The sequence below is a fragment of the Calidris pugnax genome, unplaced genomic scaffold (genome assembly GCF_001431845.1).
Source record: "Calidris pugnax isolate Ruff unplaced genomic scaffold, ASM143184v1 scaffold21, whole genome shotgun sequence".
In the NCBI taxonomy this organism is placed as follows: Eukaryota; Metazoa; Chordata; class Aves; order Charadriiformes; family Scolopacidae; genus Calidris; species Calidris pugnax.
The window spans coordinates 3,850,494-3,871,888 of record NW_015090770.1 but is presented as its reverse complement, the minus strand read 5'-3'; the positions used below and the strand labels follow the sequence as shown (position 1 = coordinate 3,871,888).

Here is a 21,395-nt window from a genome sequence, read left to right as displayed (position 1 = left end):
CTGGACAGTACGTAACTCCATGGGCAATCTTACCAAATTCAGGTATATGACTATTGGGGAACTAACATGTTTTCTCTCTGAACTTAGTTCTCATTTAATTTTTTGTCCTTAGGAATAAATATTAGGTTGTTAATTAAAGCGTATTTTCATCTCAAAATTTTTCTGTCTGAGGTATTTTAAATACTATTAACCTGAAACTTCACAGGGCTGGTTAGAAACTTTTTTACAAGAGATCTTCTATTAAAACAAATAATTGAAATCAAAACATTTTATGAAATTCTAACAGTTTCTATAAATCTTATCAGATGAGACTCCAGAAGGGAATCTTGGATCCAGCGGGAAATTTCTTCGTGACAAACATAAAGGAAAGGAAAAGAAAAAGATGACCCAAATAAACCAGGTCAATCACTTGATATGAGAGAAATGCCCATTCAAATCCTTTCTCTTGATGCCTCAGAAAATAACTTGACCCAGAATATTTGCATCTCAAATAAGCATGTGTCTATCTCCTTTTCTTTCAGATTTTACAAAGACGTCAAAAAGTCATGTTTTCATCGCAGTGCAGAAAGGTTGGAAACCTTAGCATCTCAACAAGGTTGGAAAAATCATTTCACGCTCAGTTCAATTGAGAACTCTAAGTTCCAGGTAAAACCAGGGTGAACAGGGGGTAGGCACTGCACTGGGATTTATGAAATGCCTGCCAAGTAGCCTGCTTTTAAGGCACACCAGAGAATAGCATTGCTTGCTAAGAAGTCTTAATCAGCACCGTGCATTTTTAAAAATTTGCTCAAAGGCTTATGTTTTTAAAATGACCCTTCCACCTACTCTATTAATTACAAACTCCAATATAAAACTGACTTTTCTATGGCCTCAGTGTGAAAGCTGCAGATTGGGAGCTTACCTTATTTCAGACCCAGGCATAAATTAAACAGCACGCGCTCAAGTGCACATCATTTTAAAAACGTGCTCTATAAAATGTCTAGCACTTAGAGTTTATAATGCATACAAGAGGACCATCTAAAGATGGAGATGAAACACGTTGCAGGGGTTTTGCTTAAAAGAGATGCAAAAGATTTAGGGAATAGTATCCATTTCAAAACTATGCTTCTTGACTGCTGCAAGATGTTGAATGCTACATGCCAAAGTTTCCAAAATTAACAGGTGCCTTTGGATACCCCACCTGGAGCATCTCAAGACGCTGATTTTCAGAAATTCTTTAACAATGTGACTCATTTTTGGCAAGAAAGACAGGTAGACGGAATTATAAATGATCCCCCAAAATACCTTGGCCTCAATTTCCTTCTGGATATTGACATTCAGCCAAAAAACATTTCTCAGCAAAAAAACCCAAACCAAAACCCAAAAAAACCATGACCAACATTTCTGATGCAACTAAGACTCATCTGGTGAAAGGTTTCTCAGGTCCCAAATGGAATTTCTGAAACACATTTCAGAAACAAAGAGAGAGGAAGGGGAAGTCTCAAAGACGATGAGACATTTTGTTCTGCAGAGCAGGAAACGAGCTTTTTCTGCTTCAGTTTCTGTTCCACTCCACTCACTAGTTCTCATGCAAAAGCTCAGTGTTTTAATCTTGGAGAAATGACCTCAGCAGAACCAACAGAAAACTTAAAGTAAGGAGAAAACGTCAGCATATGGTAAAGCAGCTGAGAACTAAGAAAGGAAAAGACCCTTTATAATATGGTCCAATAGGTGACACATCCTAAGTTCTACCTCTCTTCCTGCCCTTCCCTGAAATCTCAACTGTTCTATAGGGTAATGCTATCTTTTTACACAGTTCTTATTCAGCAACTTGTCCATATAATGCTAAGTTTTGTATTTTAGTCTACCGCAATTCCAAGACAGCAACTTCCTATACAAACTACGTGGAGTGGCTACGTGATGCTCCAGAGTGCTCTTTGCTGTGGAGATTACACAATTAAGTTTATACTAATGGTAGTCCAACACAGATTCAGGAGTAACACCATAACTTTAGCTTCTGGAACTGAAGACTCCTAGAATGTATTTTCAGGAGTGATAGTTTCACGAAATGATCCTTGAAGTTGATGGAGAACTCTTGCTCATTTTAATTGATTTTGCATTGGTCTTAAATGAAAGACCTCCACGGTCATTCAACAGGTAGAAGGAAGAGCCTTTTAGTGCCTGGGAGCTGAAAACCTTTCTAAAATCAGAGAGTAATGACATGGTTAACGCTGGGTTTGTGATATGCAATATTCAAAAAGGGGATTATAATCCAGAAAAAGAAGAATTTATTCCCATTGGAAAGCAATGAATATAGTAATGCTATGATGAAAAACATTATGGCCTGCTCAATGGCAGGAAATATTCATTTTCTGGTTAAAGAACAGATAACTGTCATGGAAAACATGCATTAGGTAGAGCTAATAAATCTACCCATTAGAGATGATAGACTAAAGTACTGAATTTGCTGTGCTAGCAAGTGGTGGCACAGGGATATTGCTCCTGCGAGATGCTGTTGCCACTCTTGCTGAAAAAACAATTAAGAGTCATCTCCTTCACAGGAACACCCTGGCCTCCTCTCCTTTCGGGACAGCTGTGGGGCTGAAATGTGCCCTTGCCTTCTCCCCACAGGGCAGTGCAGCCAGCCTAGGGATACAGCTAATTGTGCAAGAACACTCACTGAAAACCAGCTTTAAACTTCACCTAACCCTGCTGTAGAGAGGTATATTCCTCACACTGCCAGGCTTTGCCCCACAACCAGCATATCCTGCTCTCTCTGGAGACTGTGCTCCTCATGTTCTTGCCCTCGCCTCGTGGAAGTACAGAAGGAAGGGAGCAGACATCTGTCAACACAATCCTGCACCTTGAAGCAGATTTAGCACCGCTGGCAACCCGAAGAGTAAGTACCATGAGCAGAAATAAATCAGGCCACAATCTCAAGATGAAAAACTATCCCCAGATCAGGCCTGACAAGATCCACATTGTATTTTACTTACAAGCAAAGAGGAGATACAAAACAACACAAATTTGCATTGCGATATTACTTCGTAAACTGCAGTCTCACCCCCTATAGAACTAACTGCAAATTCCTTGCATTTCTTGTCTCGCTTTCTGATCTGATCTTTAAAATGATGCAAGGCGAAGGGGAGGTGGGAGGGGGTGCCTCTAAGCCACATCATGTGCGTTATGGAAACAAGCCAAGCAGCTACTTAGGCAACCATTAGGTCGGGAAACAATCGCCTCCATCATTCCCAACACGTGTGTCAACATAATTCCATGCTCTCTTTGTCATGCAAAAAGTCTTGGCAAAGTGACCGGATACACCCAGAAAGCAGGAGCAAACTAAGCTCATTATGTTAACCGGAGATCCCACAGCATCCTCCAGTGCCATAGAAGGAGACTTCCCATATTTTGCAGTGTAGGAAAGGAAACGCGCTGCGCTCAAAAGGGCCCAAGCCAAGCCTGACTTCAGAAGTGTATAAGAAAAATTCACAATTGGGTTTTCGTGGAAGGGGATCCCTCGTCTGACAAGCACAAGAGGCTGCGTCAGGCAGTGTGATAACAGGCACTGCAGAAGGTATGACACTTCGCGTAACTCCAGAGACTTCCCTCTCCTGTGTGCTCGCTGGAAGCCTTCCAGCCATGCTAATATGGCTCCGCAAAGAGAAACTACTGCCAATCGGGAGTATCAGCTTCTCTAACTCTTTGTTGTTGTCATTGGTAACTCTGGACTTTGTTTTCCTTTTAAAGGAAGATTCAATGCATTTTACAACCATTAAACATCTTTTCTTCTCTCCATCTATACTTGTAACTTTTACTAACAGCAAAAGGTTTGTGCGCGTCAGAACGGCTGGCAATACTACTCTAATGGCATCTTTGCATGGTCACGTACAGGAGGAAGGTCCTCCAATCTATCTGAAAATGCTGAAATTAAAGATAAGCAGTTGGGGTTTTCCCTAACAATTTTTGCTGCATCTTTCAATTCCAGATTCAGTGTAGTGGGAGGAAAGTCCTAATGCCGCTGGGTATTTGCAAGCCCTTTGCAACTCAGCTGCTTCACCTCCATTCTGCCACAGGTAACATACATTTTTCAACCCATTTTGCCTCTTGAATGCTTGCAAGTCCAATCTTGGTTTTAGTAACGCATTCAGCAAAACTTCAGCAATCCATGTTCACAAAGGCCAACAATGGCTAAAAATGAGGATGGACAAGAATAGTAAAAGCTTCTCCTACATGCTGTTGACATCTCCTCTAATGAAAGCCCAGAATTTCTACTGATTGTTGAGTTTAAGCCTGTATCAGTCACACTACATGCTTTGTTCCTTAAGATGCCATTTTTCTGGCAGATCCTGGTACCACCCAAACACTCAAGAATCAAGAGCAGAGTGCACTGTTCAAATGAGCAAATGTGGAAAAGCCCTTCCCCCAGCATTATCATTGGAGTGGGAATAAGCATCTGGTTCTGACTTTGACTTCTTCGTGCTCCATCACTCTGGACAAATTTACACTATACAGCCTTCTTAAAATGTACACCAAATATTGCAGAAGATTCATTAGCAAGTCAAATAAAACAAGAAAGTAAAATAGTGAACATACCTGAATAAGAGAAACGTTGTGTAGACTAAGTCTGAAGAGGTAGTTCCTGCATGAGCAAGCAGAAAAATTACAAAATGTTAGTCTACCAAAGGAGGAAGGGAAAAGTTATAAAAGCAAGTCATAGATGTTGGACATTCATTTCAACAAACAAACAGGTTTTCTTGGACTTCTCTCCACAGAATGCAAAAACAGTTAAATGCTCTTTATTCATTAGTGTCTTAGTGAACCTCGAAACAACAAAGTTCTGAGCAGGTTTGAAGTAACACATTCCAGAACCCATAATGAAGAACCACAATGAAATCCCAACAACACAGGGACTGTTTGCAAACCTTCAAAGGGCTTTGGTTGAAGTCCTGTATGGGCTGCGCTCATGTTTTTCTCTCCTTTCTGAGAAAACTGGGCTTGGACAGAAGCCAGCTGGAGCAAAGCTGACTCCGTACTATGCTTCCCGCAAGCCTGCCCTTGTGGGCACTCCCATTCAGAACTTTGTGGAAAAGGAGAAGAGGACTGATGCTTCTCAGCAAGAACCTCTCTGCACAGAAAACTAGCAAGGAAATCAAGGCAGTGACTGCAGATCCTCCTGTCATTGTATCTCCACAGGCAAAGTGAGGAAATTCCTGACAGAAGTCACGGTAGCATGAGATACCACACATCAGCTGAGCTCCTGTAAGCTTCCTCCTGCATGTTCGTATCCCATCACAAATAGGAGAGAATACACATTTGCATAAACATCTATGGATGAGGCTTAGTTAACGGGATTTATCTCACATTTTTGCTTACTAAGACTATGCAGTTACCAGGAATCAGCTGACATACTAAGCCATACGGACTTGATTGTGTGCTTGAGGGTTTTGGCCACGTCTAACTTCATATTTTTGCATCCCATCTGTCAGGGAATCTGAAGATCTGTGATCCTTTTCCAACATTCCTGTCACTACAGTCTCCCAAAGAAGACACATTTATATTATACCAGGTGAACTACATTTTTGGAGGTGGCTCTATTTAAATAGTGGAAAGTGCAGCTTTGATGATAAAGCTTCATCTGCTCTACAAGTTCCAGTATACAGACATTCTCCTACCTAGTAAAAATGCACGTTCCAGCCTTAGGTCAGTGAAATCAAAAGAAATCATTGGAAAGCTCCTATAGTGATGAAAAGGTTCTAAGGACTCTTTTGAAGGACCTTGGTAAGGGTCTGTAGTCAGCAGCACACTCTGCCCAAGCAAAGAAACTAATTCAAACTTTGACATACAAGAGATTCATACTGGGTCACAATGACCACTACACGGCTTGAGCAATTTTCCCTTCTGTTATCTCTCACTTCTGTATCACCTAAGTCATAACTATAGAGTTGCCTGTATACTTTATTCCAGTTCTACAAATAAATCAAAAAGTCTCAACTGCTGCTGACCATCAATAAAGAAGGATGGGAACAAGGATGATAGGGAACTTGGGAAGTCAAACTCCTGGTACTGAACCTTCAGTTGATGTAGCTCTGATTTGCTCCAGTTTGCACCATCCTATTCTAAATGGGGACTGGTTACGTGGAAAAGAAGGAGACCCATTAACAATATCTTAACAAAATACATCAGGAATTATTATACCTCCTGTAAGTATGCAGAGAAGTACACACACATAAAAAATCTCCATCATCTCTCCTGGTTGTATCACTGGAGATCCAGGAGGTTTTTTGTACAGTCTGAAACCCTATTCTGTCTCAAGGGTCTGCATGCTTTACCAAGTAATTTGTTATTAACTCTTTAGTACCAGCTACAGACTTAAATATTATGTTCTGCAGGTGCACGCAACAGAGCAGAGGCACCAAGCTTACCTACAGCTAAAATTTCAAAATAGAAATTCTCATCCAGTGACTGATCTGACAGCTCCCTTAGAAAAGCACGTGCTACTCTCACCAAAATATTAATGCAATTCCAGGACATGAGATATCATGGAATAAGCCTTCTCCTGGAAAAGTTAAGTATGTCACTGGCCTCCAGTCTTACAGCACCCTAAGGAGAAAGTTCTCATAACTAGGGACTTGAAGTTGCCATCCTGTTGTTAAGCATGCTATTTAAATGCATTGATTTTGGAAGTCTTATAATGTAGATTTCAGCTCCTTGTTTTAGCCTTGTAAAAAGCTGGACAGTTTGACTGAGTAATAAATTTTAATATTAGGTTTTTTTCCCTGATAGCACTGCAGAGCAAATTCAACCAAAATATCTTTAATGGAAGAGACGTATCCAAAGGACACAATTTTCATTGCACTCAACCAAAACAGATGCAGACAGGAATAGTGTCCATTTAAATAAAGCCAGTCTCTGTCCTCTCAGTGACTTCTGTGTAGCACCTGGGCAAAGCATTAGCGGTGAGATCACTTGGGTGGCTGAGACCTAAACCAGGCAGGAATGTATTATTAATGTGAATAGCACAATGATCTTCCAAAGGCTTCATACCAACCTCAGCTCTCTAAGTCTGACCTTGTGGCCTTCTTACAGAAAGGAGGGTTTCCCTACATTTTTCATCAGCTTGCTTCACCCGGTGCCTGCACAGCCACTGGCAGTTCATTTTGTTTGTTTGATCCTTCTCACATCTCATCAGCAGCAATACGAACACCAGTAGGCAGGCCAGGCTATCAGAGACACCTCCAGACTCCAGTTGACCTGCCCGGCTAGAACTGACTAATTCTTAATTGATAATACGCTCTTTTAATCATACTTGTTCTGTAAAGCTATACCAGGAGTAAAAAGCCAAGGGGAAAGATCTGCTGAATAAGACAGTGCCATTTTTATGAATTGCATTTTAACTGCAATTTCAGTCCAAGAATGAGCAAGGTCTCTGAATGACAGGCATGGTTTATTGTACCTAGAATTGCCCCATTTGTGTCCTTTTTTCTGCTTATGTTTGAAGTTATGTCTGTTTAATACCTTGCTGAACTATAATTTAAAGCAACTGAAAGAGTAGGACTAAGAAATATATGAGAACATTGAGATCTCTGCATGAATGGATGAGGTGCCTTCTTGGTCTCTTTTTTTCTTTTTTTTTTTCCTCCCATTTTGTCCTGCAAGTGAATGTCGGGTAATTCTCTTCTCAAATTAAGCCCATCTGGACTGGGCCAGAAGAGAGATTGCCTGGTGCAACCGGCTATTCTAACTACCTCCTTCTCCTGTGTAAAAAGCTGGTGCACAAATTTGGAGTCATAAGAAACCTCCTTACTCACTTCCTATCCTAAAAGGTCACACAATTTCACTCCATGGTATTAAAACACAAGCTCTGTTTCATCCCCGAGTTGGCTGCATTTCAGCCATCTCCAGAGCAATTGACTACACTCCTCTAAGTACTCTGGGACAAATGGTATTATACACATTAAAAGGTGCCTGAAACTACTAATTATTATTACTATTAACCTTATTATTCATGAACATCAGTGCATTTCTGAAAACGCCCATGTTAAACAGTAATACCCTGAAGTCTCAGCCAAGACTGTGGTTTTGTTGCGTTAAGACACAGAGTGGGTTGGTGGTGGTTCCTCTGGAGACTGATTCACAGCAGATGCCTCTTTAAACAACCTGAGGGTGGATCCTCTCTCTGTCACCTCTGACTGATGTTATCCCCCAGCTCAGATATATGAAGTCAGCTGCTGCAAAGACCCTTCTACTCTATGCAACCTAGTCTTGAAGAATTTGCTATCTAAATATATGCAGAACAGTGAAAGAGAGACATTGTTCTCATTTAAATTTAAAACACAGATTGAGCAACTTAGCCACAGAGCGTATCTGCAGCACAGCCAAAAGCTGATCTCCTGGTCTATTAGTCTATGCCCTGGTTAGGAGAATAACTTGCCCCCAGAGTTGGGGCACAGCATGTAAACCTGTGCTGATGTGCCATTTACACTCATGGAAATTAAGTAGATGTTGAATTGCTTTCCCAAACTGGGCCCTCCATGCTAGTCTGGGTATGAACCCAGCCAAGCTGCAGTGTAAATCCTGTAGATGAAAGTATTTGTTAATTGGCTTCATAATTTGTGTTTGGCTGCCTTGTAAAATGATTAAGTGCTCACCGTGCCTGGTACCACAAAGCATACGTACCAGAACAGCAGGAGAGCAGCTGAGATGTGTTTCAAGAAAGGATGGAAGAATATATCCAGTCATATCTGCTTGCCATGACATTCCCAAGTAAAAGCTGCTTATTAAGTGTTTATTTCATACTGCCAAGCGCACCTTGGATGAACTTTGTAACGTGATGCCCATGCACTTGTTCACACATTGCCTGGCCTTGAAACAATTTACAGTGAAGGGAAAGTACTTTGTCTACGATGCCACTGAGCAACAGAGCTACAAGATAAATTAAGCCTTTCCAATGGGAAGCCACATAACAAGAGTGCTTGAATAATAGCAGAGACCCTTCCTCTTAAGGGTTCTGAAATTATAAGGGTTGCAACATGCTTCAAACACTCGTTCAGGACTCTTTTTCAGTGCCTCTTTCAGGCACTACATCTGTCAGCACTGTGCTGGCTGATTAAAAGGTGCTTCCTTCTAATTAAAAGAGCGCACGCTTCAGTTCTGCTGTGGTAGATCAGGAGGAACATCCCTGCAGTTAACGGACTGAACAGGTGTGAATGAAAGGCTACTCTAGCTTCAGATTCTTTTTTCTATTTAAATGAGCACGGTTTGTCCACATTCCTCAACCCTAGCTCCCTCCACACACACCAAGCAGGTAAGATAACTTTGTGTTTCAAAATAACCCCTTCTAGCAAATCGGGAGCTATGAGATCCCTGATGCTGACTCCCACCAGAACCTCTCAGGACTTTGACACACACACAGTGACCAATAATATTGGTGGTCAGTATCACTACAAGACACGTACACCTACTCACATGTTGCTACTTGCCTGCACCTTATAGTAGAGGTGAGAAGCTCACCCCTCCCTCCTCACAGGGCAGGCCATCTCAAGCCCCCTCTCAAGCTGCAAGTACAAACAAGCCAACAGAAGCTGATAATAATATTTAATCATTCTAAAAAAGAAACATGTTTAGGGAAAGCTGAGGAGAACTGAGCTAAGAGTCACTGTTCCTTTTGGGGTTTACTGTGGCACATCGAACGCAGCCCGGGTGAGGTACTGGAGACTCAAGTAGACTCGTGATGCTTTGGGAAAGTGTTCCCTGTGCATGTAGAATAGAACAGAATAGACTATTTCAGTTGGAATGGATCTACAATGATCATCTAATCCAACTGCCTGCCCAATTCAGGGCTGGCCAAAAGTTAAAAGCATGTTGTTAAGGGCATTGTCCATATGCCTCTTGAACACTGACAGGCTTGGGGCATCGACCACCTCTCTAGGAAGCCTGTTCCAGTGTTTGACCACCCTCTCAGTAAAGAAATGCTTCATAGTGTCCAGTCTAAACCTCACCTGGCACAGCTTTGAACCGTTCCCACATGTCCTATCACTGGATACCAGGGAGAAGAGCTCAGCACCTCCCTCTCCATTTTCCCTCCTCAGTGCTGTCATCAGGAGCTGGGTTTGCAAGAGGGACTAGCAACCACCACAGCATAGATAATAAGAAAAATAATTAACAGAACATGGTCCTTTGGGCAATATGAAACAAGACACAGAATTATGCATGTGACATACCTAATGCTCCCTTCTGGCACTGCTGGAAGCCACGTGCTGGGGCTGAGCCTCAGGCTAGGAGCCAGCAGCTCCTGTCAGCTCTTCCTATCTTTGCTTCTGGAGGCCTTAGATATACTCTGTACTTCCACAGTACATGACAAACACAGCTTAGTCATGCTTCACGACTCCCTGGGAGCTGGTTAGTATCATTCCCCCCTTATACTAATGGAGAAAATGAGCCAGAGAAAGGTTAAATGATCTTCTCCAAAGCACACAGCAAGTCAGTGATGGAACCGAGATCAGACCCCAGGGCTCTTGGCTACCAAATCTCATGCTAGATTAACGCACAGTGGCTCTATGCAGGTCCAGCTGTGGCTGAACTTTTCAGGTAGTTATCCACATTTCTGAACTAGCCAACCATCCCAAGAAACCCACCTCATGAAGGGCGAGTCTGGCCTTTGCTCTCAGAAGGAGTTAATGACATGCCCACTCAGGAGTATGATGTGATAATCCATTTGGAAATGCTATTCCAGTGACTCATTTGAAGGGCCTGGCATACACATGCTAGAGAAAAGGTGGAAAGCCAGCATCTCCCTTACAAGCTGGATCCATATTCACCAGTAACTTTGTTTCTATTGAAGAAAAACTTGTCTGGTACATCATTCTTCCTTAAAAATCAATAGATGTTCAACAGGGAACCATACTAAACGGCATAGAGTAATATGATGCAGTTGCTGCATGAGCAATTGCTTTTCCCAAAGCAACATTTCTCAGTGATAAATCCAGCCAGAGCTAGAGGAGCATCCTCTTAGAAGAGGCTCCTTGTGCAAGTAGCATATCATTCTGATTAAGCAGCTCCCAAATTAAGGCAGGGTCCAAGCTGCTGCTTCTGGGTTGCCACTGAGGCCCATTAGTACTTCTCAGTTGAAACAAGGATGAAAATCAAATACTCTGTATTCCAGTCAATGGAAGAGAACTACCATCCGCTTTGATGGCACAGGGCACAAGGCACAGATCTGCTCAGGCTTAGGGCTGTGTACTCAGGGTCAGCTCTAGGAAGAGTCAAATGAGGCAGATGCTTACAGCTGCAGAGCATGCAGGACAACAGCAAAGCTCTGGCATCTTTGGAATATATCAGTATTCAGAAATCTAGACAGATGGCTGCTGCTGTGGGAGGGAGAAGCAGGAAAGGGATTGGCCCTTGGATCGACAACCATGTCCCCTCTTCCATCGTCCCACAGGGGAGCATCAAGCTGGCTCTGCTGTCTCTGGCCCTTCTCTTTCCCCAGGGCAGGAGAGGCAAAGCTTTGCTCCAAAGTGATCTCACCTACTTGTGGGTGACAGTGTTTGCTGTGCTTCTGAGACACCTTGAACCAGATGTTTTCTGGAGGGTAGGCGTATGTGCACACTTCAGAGAATGGGGATTGGGATTTATTTTTATTTGTAATATTGTTTGAACATATTTATAAAGCGTGAGCCAATTTACATATTTTTTTTGTTATATTTCCCTCCCTCTATTTCAGTAGATGAGTTTCTTCAAAACCTCAGAGATGGAAACTGAGCCAAATTTTCAAAATTTGTGTGTAGGTTTGTTCCTATTTTCCTGGAAGAGTGAGTCCATCTCTCAGACCATCATGTATTATCCCACATGCCATGTCTCTTGACGTATGGCTGACAGCCCTCCTCTCCCCCTCTCATCCTGTTGGCAGTCCCAGAGCACTTACAGCACCTTGATGTGGCCCCAAGCCACATGGGGACCTTTGATCTCCTATTTGCCCATCACTTTTAGTCGTGCTATCAGTAAGTCATAATGTGAAATTCCTCTTCTTCTGATGCAGTGATTATTGTGCAAATATTCCCTGGCAGCACCCCCACCTGCCTACTTAGGCTGATAAACAAGCTCAGTTCTGTCAGGCTTTCCTCAAACATGAGTTCAACATGACTTGTATGCAAATACTGACAGAGTTGGTCGGTGAGCTTAAGTTATTGCCAACCAATCCCTTCTCTTTTCTGTGCTTTTTATACCTTTGCAGTGGCACAGAACAGTAGGCCTAGCACCTAGACATCTGGATATATAAAGTGATATGCAAGTCACTGTGGTGAGCCCTGCCATATAAAAGTGACATATCGCCACCCTAACCAGAGCAAGAGAGTATTTTCAGTAATTCGAAAGGAATCTGCTCTGCAGCCCCATCCTGTGATGCTGTTAAAACACATTAGGTCCAAGCCTCCAAGGCTTTTGCCAAAATACCCTGACCTTGTGTTTGCCCGCGCCCCACTCTCTCAAATGCAATCTTCAAACTCAATTATTCTCAGCGTGTCGCGAAAACAAGTGTGCCTCTCATGGGTGGCTGCTTTTGTGATAGGGTATCACCAATTTTCATTTTATCTGGAATAGGAGATATTTTTCCAGTCAGGCCTGCAATTGGCTGTGTAAGGATGCTTCCCGTCAGCCTGCGCTGCACCAGGATTGTCTCTCACACAGCCCTGGCTGGGCAACCACCGGCTGTGAGTCCAATGAAGGCGTGGGTCCTCCAGTGATGGGCAAAAGAACACGGTCTACCACACCAGTGAAGTAGATGGTACTGCCTTGCAGGTGATTTGAAGGACCATCTGTTTTCTCTGTCAACTAAAGATGTCAGACTGGAGGCTGCCATTGCCTTCACCATCTTCTCCACTTACAACATCTGGGGCAAAGCTGCCTCTTTGCTCTCCTATCGCTGTGGCTTCTTCTGGCCCAGCAACCTGACAGTGCTCCAGCATAGCATTTTGTTTGATTTATTTATTCCGAATTAATTAAAATTCACATTCTGTGCTTGAGAAAATGCACAGATTTTAACTAAGAAAAAAAAAATTACACTTTGAACAAAATTTGGGCCAGACTCCAAAGTTCCCAGAATCTTATAATTACAAAAATTCTCCTTCCGTCTTTTCTTGTTCATATCTCTTCCCCTCCTTCCCAAGGGGTATAAATCAGGGAGAGCACAGATTTGGGGTATGGCAAATTTGGACTCCTTTCAGAGGAAAGCAAACTCTATAGGTAAGAACCAGGCACCCCAGTGGGGCTTCACCCCTCCACACTTATACAAGAGCTGAGTCGACCTCACCTGGCACCATATCAGAGAGGAAAATCTCTCTCTGAACTATCCCAGGCTCAACCAGAGAGGTTAAAACCTGCACTTTCAATCGCACTTTTGTTCCCTGTGTAAAGAAACTGTGCACCCTCAATTATGGATTTAAATAGCTGCAATGTTTAATCACAGGTTTCGCACCTTCACCATATTCTTTACCACGCGGGTCAGGCAGCTTCTTTAAAAGACATCAATGGTCCTTTGAAAGTTTCTGTTAATTTCAGAGACTGATTCTCCCTTTTTTTCTTACATCACTATGTTATCTGCCCCCCTCCAGCCCCTGAGACAAGGATGCAACTTTAATTAGAGCATTCTTTTGTCTGATAGGAAAAATCACAGTAAGAAAGGATGGTATTTGTTTTTCTAGGTTTCTCTGCAGCAGCGCTTTCAGCTGCCCTCCTACGATCGGGATATAATCGAAAACATTATCATGCTCTTTGCTTGCTCGCTCACGTCCTCATTAATACCTCAACTGGCAAGGTAATTCTCAGCCAAACAGGACTTAGTAGGGGTAAAGCTGGTGTAAGACAGTGTGATACTAATGCGAGCCATCAGAAATGGCAGTAACTCAGCCCAGTCATTTTGTCTCAGAAAAGTATTGAGTTAACCTGTAGTCAGGGACAAATGGCATGTCATTCCTGGCTGATCACAGGACGAGCCTGTGGACTATTTAACCTTTGGCTATGCCCGTGTGGTTGTGGCCAATGCTAACTTGTTTGCATGTTACTCTCTCCATGATACACGAGACTTTACTTTTTCAGCCACGCTGAAGCTCCACTATCTCAGTGTAAGATTGTGGGAATCACAGACTTTAATGAGCATTTTGGAGACTTATGTCTTCTTTGGACATACAAGGCTGAGGGCAATCAATCAAACTACCAGGTGGAAATACAACAGAAAAGGGCCCAAATCCCACCTCTGCCACAGGTTTTCTGTGAGTCCATAAAGAGCTCTGGCCATGTCCACATTGGCCAAGTGCAGAGACCTGAAGTTCTGCAGACTTTGACTGGTACCTTCAGGAAGCGGAGTGTTGTTGCAGGAGCAGCTGTGTTAGGTGCAGCATTGCACCACCTTTCAGATCTACTATAAGCTCACATGTCTTGGCATCACAGCCCTTTCAGAGGACAGGCTTGCTCTTAATTCCTTTGGGCCTCAGATTCCCATCTACAAAATTATTAGTGCTTTCCTGCCTTGCAGAAACCCTGCGAGGATAAATGTTGGTGAGGTGCCCTGATCATTTGGCAACAGAAAGTATTCTTGACAGAGATTAGACCCAACGCTGATAGTCTAAATCTGCGGATCAACTCTGAACCAACTTCTGACACTGAATTTCCTGTTTTGCCCTGCTTTTTTGCCCAGGCAACATAATCTGTTGAGACTTAGACTCTCTTCAGGGTTCAGTGGCAGTCCAGATTTGGACAGGATTGAAGGTGCCCAAGGGTAAGAGTGATATTTTTCCAAGAAGCACAGGTTTTGAGAGTTTTACTGCAGTGCTCTGGAGCTTTCTGCCAAGCAGGCAGGAAAGAGTCTTTGTTCAGCCAGAAATCTGCATGAAACCTGGTGTCTGACAGACTAATCTATCATACACCGGAGACTTTCAATAAACTCAGGGTGCCAAACCTGCTGGTTGAGGGTCCTAGATTATATTTACAATTTGCCATATTTCTGCAAGCTGCAACTTGAAGCAACTCTTCTGGGACATCAGTCACTCCATTCAGTCTTCAGCTCCTAAGCCTGCATGATCTGGAGTTGTTTTAATGCTTATACAGCCAGGAGCACTAATAGCCAGGAAGGGGTGTGCCCAGGCTGCTGGGCTCCCCCTAAAACAATCTTTTTAAGTTAATATAGCACCTTCCCTGCTCCACAAACTAACTATCTCCTTTCTTGCACCTACCTACTTGACACTAACAGGCAGATTCAGTTCAGCTCTATATCAAGTACGAAAATCACCCCCATCAAAGCACCCAGACTTGCATCAGCAGCAGCTTAGTAGCTGTACATTTATTGCAGAGAAGTCTGGCAGTCCAGAATGATATGCTCTTTACTTCCCAGTTTTAAATCCCTTGATGCAGCCTTTGCTCACTACCCTCTACCTCCAGGCTCTTCTCGGTCATGACTATTTGTGACAAGGACTCCTGAGCTTCAGCTCACTATGTGACAGCCATGAGAGACGATCCTCTCCCATCTCCTGATGGAGCTGACAGCCCCCTTGGCAGGGAGAACTATGAAGACTTCTGGTCTTGACGCTTTCTGGCTGGTTTTCTACAGTAACACCTCCACTCGCAATGAATGGCCAACCCTTGTAGCCATGCCTCTCACAGCCACAGCCCCAGCAGGCTACTGCCCCGAGCTGACACCCCCACAATTTCCTTCTGGGAAAAGTCAAATGTTTTCCTTAGGGCTTCCCAGCCACTGTCTGTGCAGCCATTTGTTTGGGTACCATCCTCCTGTTGTCCAAGCTGTTTCCCTTCAGCTTGCCATCGTGCCAGATTGTCACACGGTGTCTCAACCATCCTCCTTTAAACCTTTTACATTCTCCTCACCAGGGAGCTCTTGTGAAGCATGCTTTTTGGCTTGACTCCAAGCAGGATCTTTCATGTCATCATTTCTTTACTGGCTCCTGTCTCTGCGCAACCAGTAAAGAGACAGTCTTGAGAAGCAAGGCTCCTTGAGAAGGTGGGATGTCACAGCTACACTATGGTCCTCCTCCATAAAACCCACCCTCCCTGGGGATTGAGCACCCCGCCTACAGCACAGGTGAGAGAGCAGAGCACTGAGTCTCCAACGTGCAGGTGAAATCACTGCCGTGGGGATAGAAGCCCAAAATGTCTCTGCTATGGACAGGTAAGGGAAGGAGGGAAGGGAAAGAGAAAAAGAAATAACACTGGAGCGTTGAGTTAGGACATCTGGCCCATGGGGATGGAGTCTTCTTCCTGCCCCACCACCACTACCTCCAGTATCCCCGTAACAGCACAGGCACACTGGTGTAGGTGAAGGGTCTGGGTGCTGTCTGGCTGCCCCGAGGCTGCTGCTCTCCATGGTTTCTGACAGCCTCTAGATCTGACCTTGAGCTACAGCAAGCAGATACCATCCATTCAAACAGTTGCATCTTTTAAGTCACCGCTTTTTAACACAGGTCTCTTTTGCTTGCCCATCGAGTTAGGAAATTAAGCTTATCTCCTTTGTTAAACCATTTATTATACAGCAGCTCATTCAAGCTGTTCTTCCCAGACCATTCACCACTGTATTACTGACAAAAGAGCAGTGTCCCAGTCTTCCAGCCTTTGTTCTGGTACCCGAATAATCTCCTCTGTGGCTCTTCTGCCGTGGCGGCACATATACAACTTGTGTCTATAATTCAAAACTACTGCTCATTATGTGACACTAATCTGCGAGAAACTGCCACCCATTTCCTCACCATTACTCTTTGATTTCAGATGTTTAGGTAGAGCAAATAGACCCTCAGTTAATAAAAGCAAACTGCTCACTAGGAATGCTGTATGGCAGAGCTACATTTGAAATCTAATAATGGGAAAGAGATTGAAAGTAAAGACAATAAGCATTCCAGATCATACTATTAGAGAAGGATGGAAGTTTCTACATAGTCAAGGCTGCAATCAGTTTCCATTTCAGCTCCTTTATTGGCTTTGACTTAGAAGGTTTCTCAGGTCTGAAAAATTCAAGGTTTATTCTTGATGAAAAGAAGAAAGCATTTTGCAAAAAAAAGCAGGACAATTGGACAAAATGGCATTGCAGATAGCTAGCACAGAAAAAGCAGGATCCAACTTCCCAAAATCATCATTTTTTTTAATGCATGAGGGGATTCATGTGTCTTGTTTTTTGAGCAGTTGAGATCATATTTTCAAGTTTTTTTCTCAATAATAATGAGGTCTAGAAGATTGTTTTTCCTTCCATTAAAATAAGCTCAAATAGTAATCACATGCACTCAAGAGCTGAAAAAAAGCAGCAAATATTTCAAAACAATCACTCATTCACAGAAGAAAAACAGTACACTAAAATACTAGCACTACATTTAAAACAAAAACAAAACATGCAAACTATGAGTCAAAATGAGGGTTATGAATTTTTGAAATGTGTGTTTTTATACTTAATGAAATGTGGCTCATAATATGGGTAGTGTGAGATTTACAATGTTCTAAACTATTCATATCCTTACTTGCAAATGTTTGGATTTTACAAATGATGTGACAAGTAAATACATTGCTTAGAAACCATGGTGGGCTTTTGAAACGAATTCTTTTGTTTCTGGATTTTGACTTGGCAGGTGTTTGGTGCAGTGGAGTTATCAAACTCCTCTGGTTAGCACTCAGACAGCACCAGTCATTCAGGGAGGGCTCTCAGATAAGGATAAAGCTTAAAAATCTGAGGCTCATGTTATTCCAGCTCCCTGTCTGCATGGCATGCCCTCAATACCTCTTACAGTTTCAGTCACGCTGTGTCCAATTCCTGAAACCAAAAACCCTCGTGAGCCCCAGGATCTTCTTTTCTTCTAGGAAGCATTTTCTATGAAGCTTTGAAATGCAGGATGAACTAAGCCAAAGAGATGCTATGGTGAGGTCATACTGCTTTTAAATAGAGACAGAAAGAACTAGTCTGAAATAATTTATAATGCTATCATCTAAGAGAATGATCTTAACCAGGAAATTGAGAAGTGGGAGTACTTATAAACTCCACCCTGATCCCAAACTCCTTCCACAACCCCAGAATAGCTGGCGTTACTACTAATATGATCTACAGTAGCACATTTAAACATGGTTAACATTTAAATTTAGGTTTCATAAATTACACCCTGTAGAGATGGATAGAGACAGCTCCTATCTCTTTGAGGTATTGTTTCATTTGCAGATTCAAGCAGATGGTGCACGAGCAACTAATGACTCAAAAAATCACCCCTAAAAATAGTCCAGAACAAGGTGTGGATTTATGGAAGGAGGAACAGAAAAGGCTTTACTTCCCATTCCCATTTCTCTGGCACAGCTCCAGTAGCTCAGTGCATCCAGAGGATCCACGGTGCTGAGCAGCACTGAGGACCCCTTCACACCCCCGTATTCATGTACCTCTCCTTGCCACCTCGTGCAGGATGGAAATGAGATGGTGAAGAAACCAAGGGCTCCGCTCTCCCCACTTTCCCCACACCAAGCCTGAATCCAACCCAGGAAATCCACCCTGGGAAATTAGATCTTCATCAACTCTATCAAGAATTCCTCAGCAGAGCCACGTGGCACCATCAAAACTTTCCTTCTCCCAGTCAGGTGGGTGCCGCTTCATGAAAACTGACTTTCCCAAGCAAATCCTATAAATACTTGTCACTGCTTCCTCATGAGGCAACACACGGCACTATATTGTACTTCCAGTGGGAAGTCAAATTTGCTGTCATCCCCCTGTTTATAGTGATATTGTAGCCTCATGTCTAACCACACTCATACCAAATCTTGTGGAGACAGAGGCTCCCTCCAGGATGTGTTGCTGGGGTTTGAGCAGGGGTGAAGCGTGTCAACGTTAGCAGCCTCGGCATGGGGGGAATCCTGCTGTGCAGCAGAATTATGGAAACCATAAATTCCTCAGAGCAACACGCCTGAGTTTGTGCAATGCCTGGCAGAAGGCACTGTTCATGGCTGTCCCCAAAGAAATGCCGTTCAGAACTAATAAATATTAATAATTGCTGGTTACAGATTCCAGCACAGGTAAAGCCGCAGCTTGAGAAGTAAAATGTTTCTGTATGAAAAGCGGGAGGGCCTCCAGCAATCTGAACAGCTACAGGAAGATAAGTGTTATTATTTACTGCAGAAATACACACAGAAAATGTGTATTAAATCACACTTTGGTTGCCTCTGTGCAGCAAAACTCTCCCTCTGTTACACACCTTGCTCTTTTCTCTTGTTCATATCATGAGTTCTCCCCACTCCACTCCTCACCTCCCTGTCCTCTAAAGCTGAATAACCCGGGAAGAAAGCAGTCTCTTCCTCCATTTTCATTAATAGCACAGACTGCTACCACAATGTTATCTGATTCTAAATGTTATACTTAAACTGATTTGTTAGACCATGCTTAGTTTTTTTTCTTTTTGGGTTGTCTTATCTGTTTATTATGCAATAAAAAATAGTTGCTGCTGGGGCTCATGATTCAACCGCTCCTGACGTATATTATTTCACTGAACCATAGTTCTTTTCCCTGTTACAAATGCAGCTCTAAATTTGTTAGAGCTTGCCTATGCTCATGCTGTGTGTTTCTACCCTCCTCTTATGGCATCCTAAATAAAAATAATGTTTAAAAATAAAGGAAAATATATGCTAATTATATACAATGGGCTAGAAAACAGAGTTGCACTGAAATGCATTAGGTGAGGATCTGGCTATATCAGCAAGATGAAGCAAACAGTTTGTAGAGTGAATTCTAAAAGAAGAGGGAAGAAAGCAATCATTTACACTGCCAAAGCCTCAGTACGACCTAAGGTGTACAGATGAACCTGGGCCAGAGGGAAAGTCTGGCCGTGGCAAATACACCATAAAGTCAAATTCTGTGCTGGCAGAGGGATGGTGCAGAATGATTTACTATAACTCTTCTAACATTCATGATACCGAGGGAGATGCCAGCATTCTGCTTCATTAACCAGTCATTTTGATTTCATCTTTTTTTTTTTTTTTTTTAAATTCTAGTAATTTTCTCTTCTTTGCAATTATACTAGGAGTCTAAATCCCTCTACATAAATTATAGCTTTCTTTTTGAGCGGGAGACTGGCCACATGAGCTGGAAACACACTCTCCTCTGAAGCCAGAAGGGAAAGAGCTTGAGCAGCAACCCTGGACTAATTAAAAGATTATCTTTACCTTGCTCCCACAATGAGCTGGTTCCTGTTGGCATCCAGTGCAAGCTGAGAAAAGTCATGCACACCTGGATAGGTGAAATTCGAGACCCAGGGCTGCAGATCTGCAACAAAAATGAGAAAGCAGAAAACAATAAAGCTGCTCTAGAAGCAGTGAGTTCACCCGGACATCCACTAATGGATTCCCTACTGAGTTATCTGTCAGGGGAAGGCTAATTAATAATCTATTTAAAGGGTTTCTATTTATTCTGTTTCTCCGCGGAATGTGCAAAAAACAGTACATAAATGCAGGGCTGTCTCAGCAGTTATTTTCACATCCAAGACGAAGTGTCAGCACTGGTTTCAGAGACAATAGCAGCCTGATTTTACATCTGTTAAAACTGGGGGACCATCTTCAGAGCCAGGGTTAAGTGACATAAAGGGACCAGGTTGCCCACCGTAACACCTCTGTAGCCTTGCCTCCCGTGCTAAGCAAAGGAGGTGGGGGTCAACTGATTGAAAACCAAGTTAGAGTAGAAGTGATCTGCACTCAAGACCTGGCTGCTCCAATGACAGGTTTTACTTTCTCTTTCAGGTTTTACTTTCTCTTTTAGGTTTCACTTTACCTAACATCTGGGCTGCCTATCAGTGAACTCCTTCCTTAATTTAGCTGGGGACAGGGGAGGGTGTCAACACAGGGTCTTTGTTGGCTGAGAGACTGCACAAGCTTGAGACTGGCTCTATCAACTGGCTTGGATTTGCCAATCCAATCTAGACAATTGTCCAAACTGTAATCACACAGGTTAAATGCAAAGTGATAGATCTGGCCACTCTCTGCTCGTGGAGACAAAGCTCTTCCAGAAGTTACAACATCAGTTGAGAGATCTAGGGCAGATAGTCCTGATGTAATAAAAAATACACCTGTTTAAAGAAAAAGCTGAATTACTATTTTTAAGGTACTCTCATGATGGTAGGGCGTTCACAGAATCCCAGCTTTCAATACAGTTACCAGCTTTGACCTTGTGTGTATCACAGATCACAGAATTTCAGCCTCTCACCTTGCACCTTTACTGCATGAAATAACTGGGGATAGATTCATATGTAATTTTCAGAAAGTCCTCCAGCTGTACTGTGAGGATGGATAGATTCATACATATCTTTCAGAAAGTCATCCAGCTGTACTGTGAGGACTTCTCTTGGGAATTTATTCCAACTGTTAACTACACTGGCTGTTAAATACATGGAGAATACCAAATATCT

At 42.8% G+C, this 21,395-nt stretch overlaps 1 protein-coding gene across 4 annotated transcripts in view; it reads right to left on the bottom strand.

Moving 5' to 3' along the window:
* SEMA5B (sema domain, seven thrombospondin repeats (type 1 and type 1-like), transmembrane domain (TM) and short cytoplasmic domain, (semaphorin) 5B) overlaps positions 1 to 21,395 on the bottom strand; it is a 200,742-nt gene that overhangs the window by 103,209 nt on the left and 76,138 nt on the right. For all 4 annotated transcript variants that reach the window (XR_001411741.1, XM_014940038.1, XM_014940027.1 and 1 more), the window contains exons 4-5: positions 20,161 to 20,260; positions 4,576 to 4,621 (exon numbers count right to left, since the gene is read on the bottom strand). Coding sequence is in view for 3 of the 4 variants with exons in the window: in XM_014940038.1 (XP_014795524.1) it covers positions 4,576 to 4,621; positions 20,161 to 20,260 (146 nt within the window). In the remaining variant the exon portion in view is untranslated. The remainder of the gene's footprint in view (positions 1 to 4,575; positions 4,622 to 20,160; positions 20,261 to 21,395) is intronic.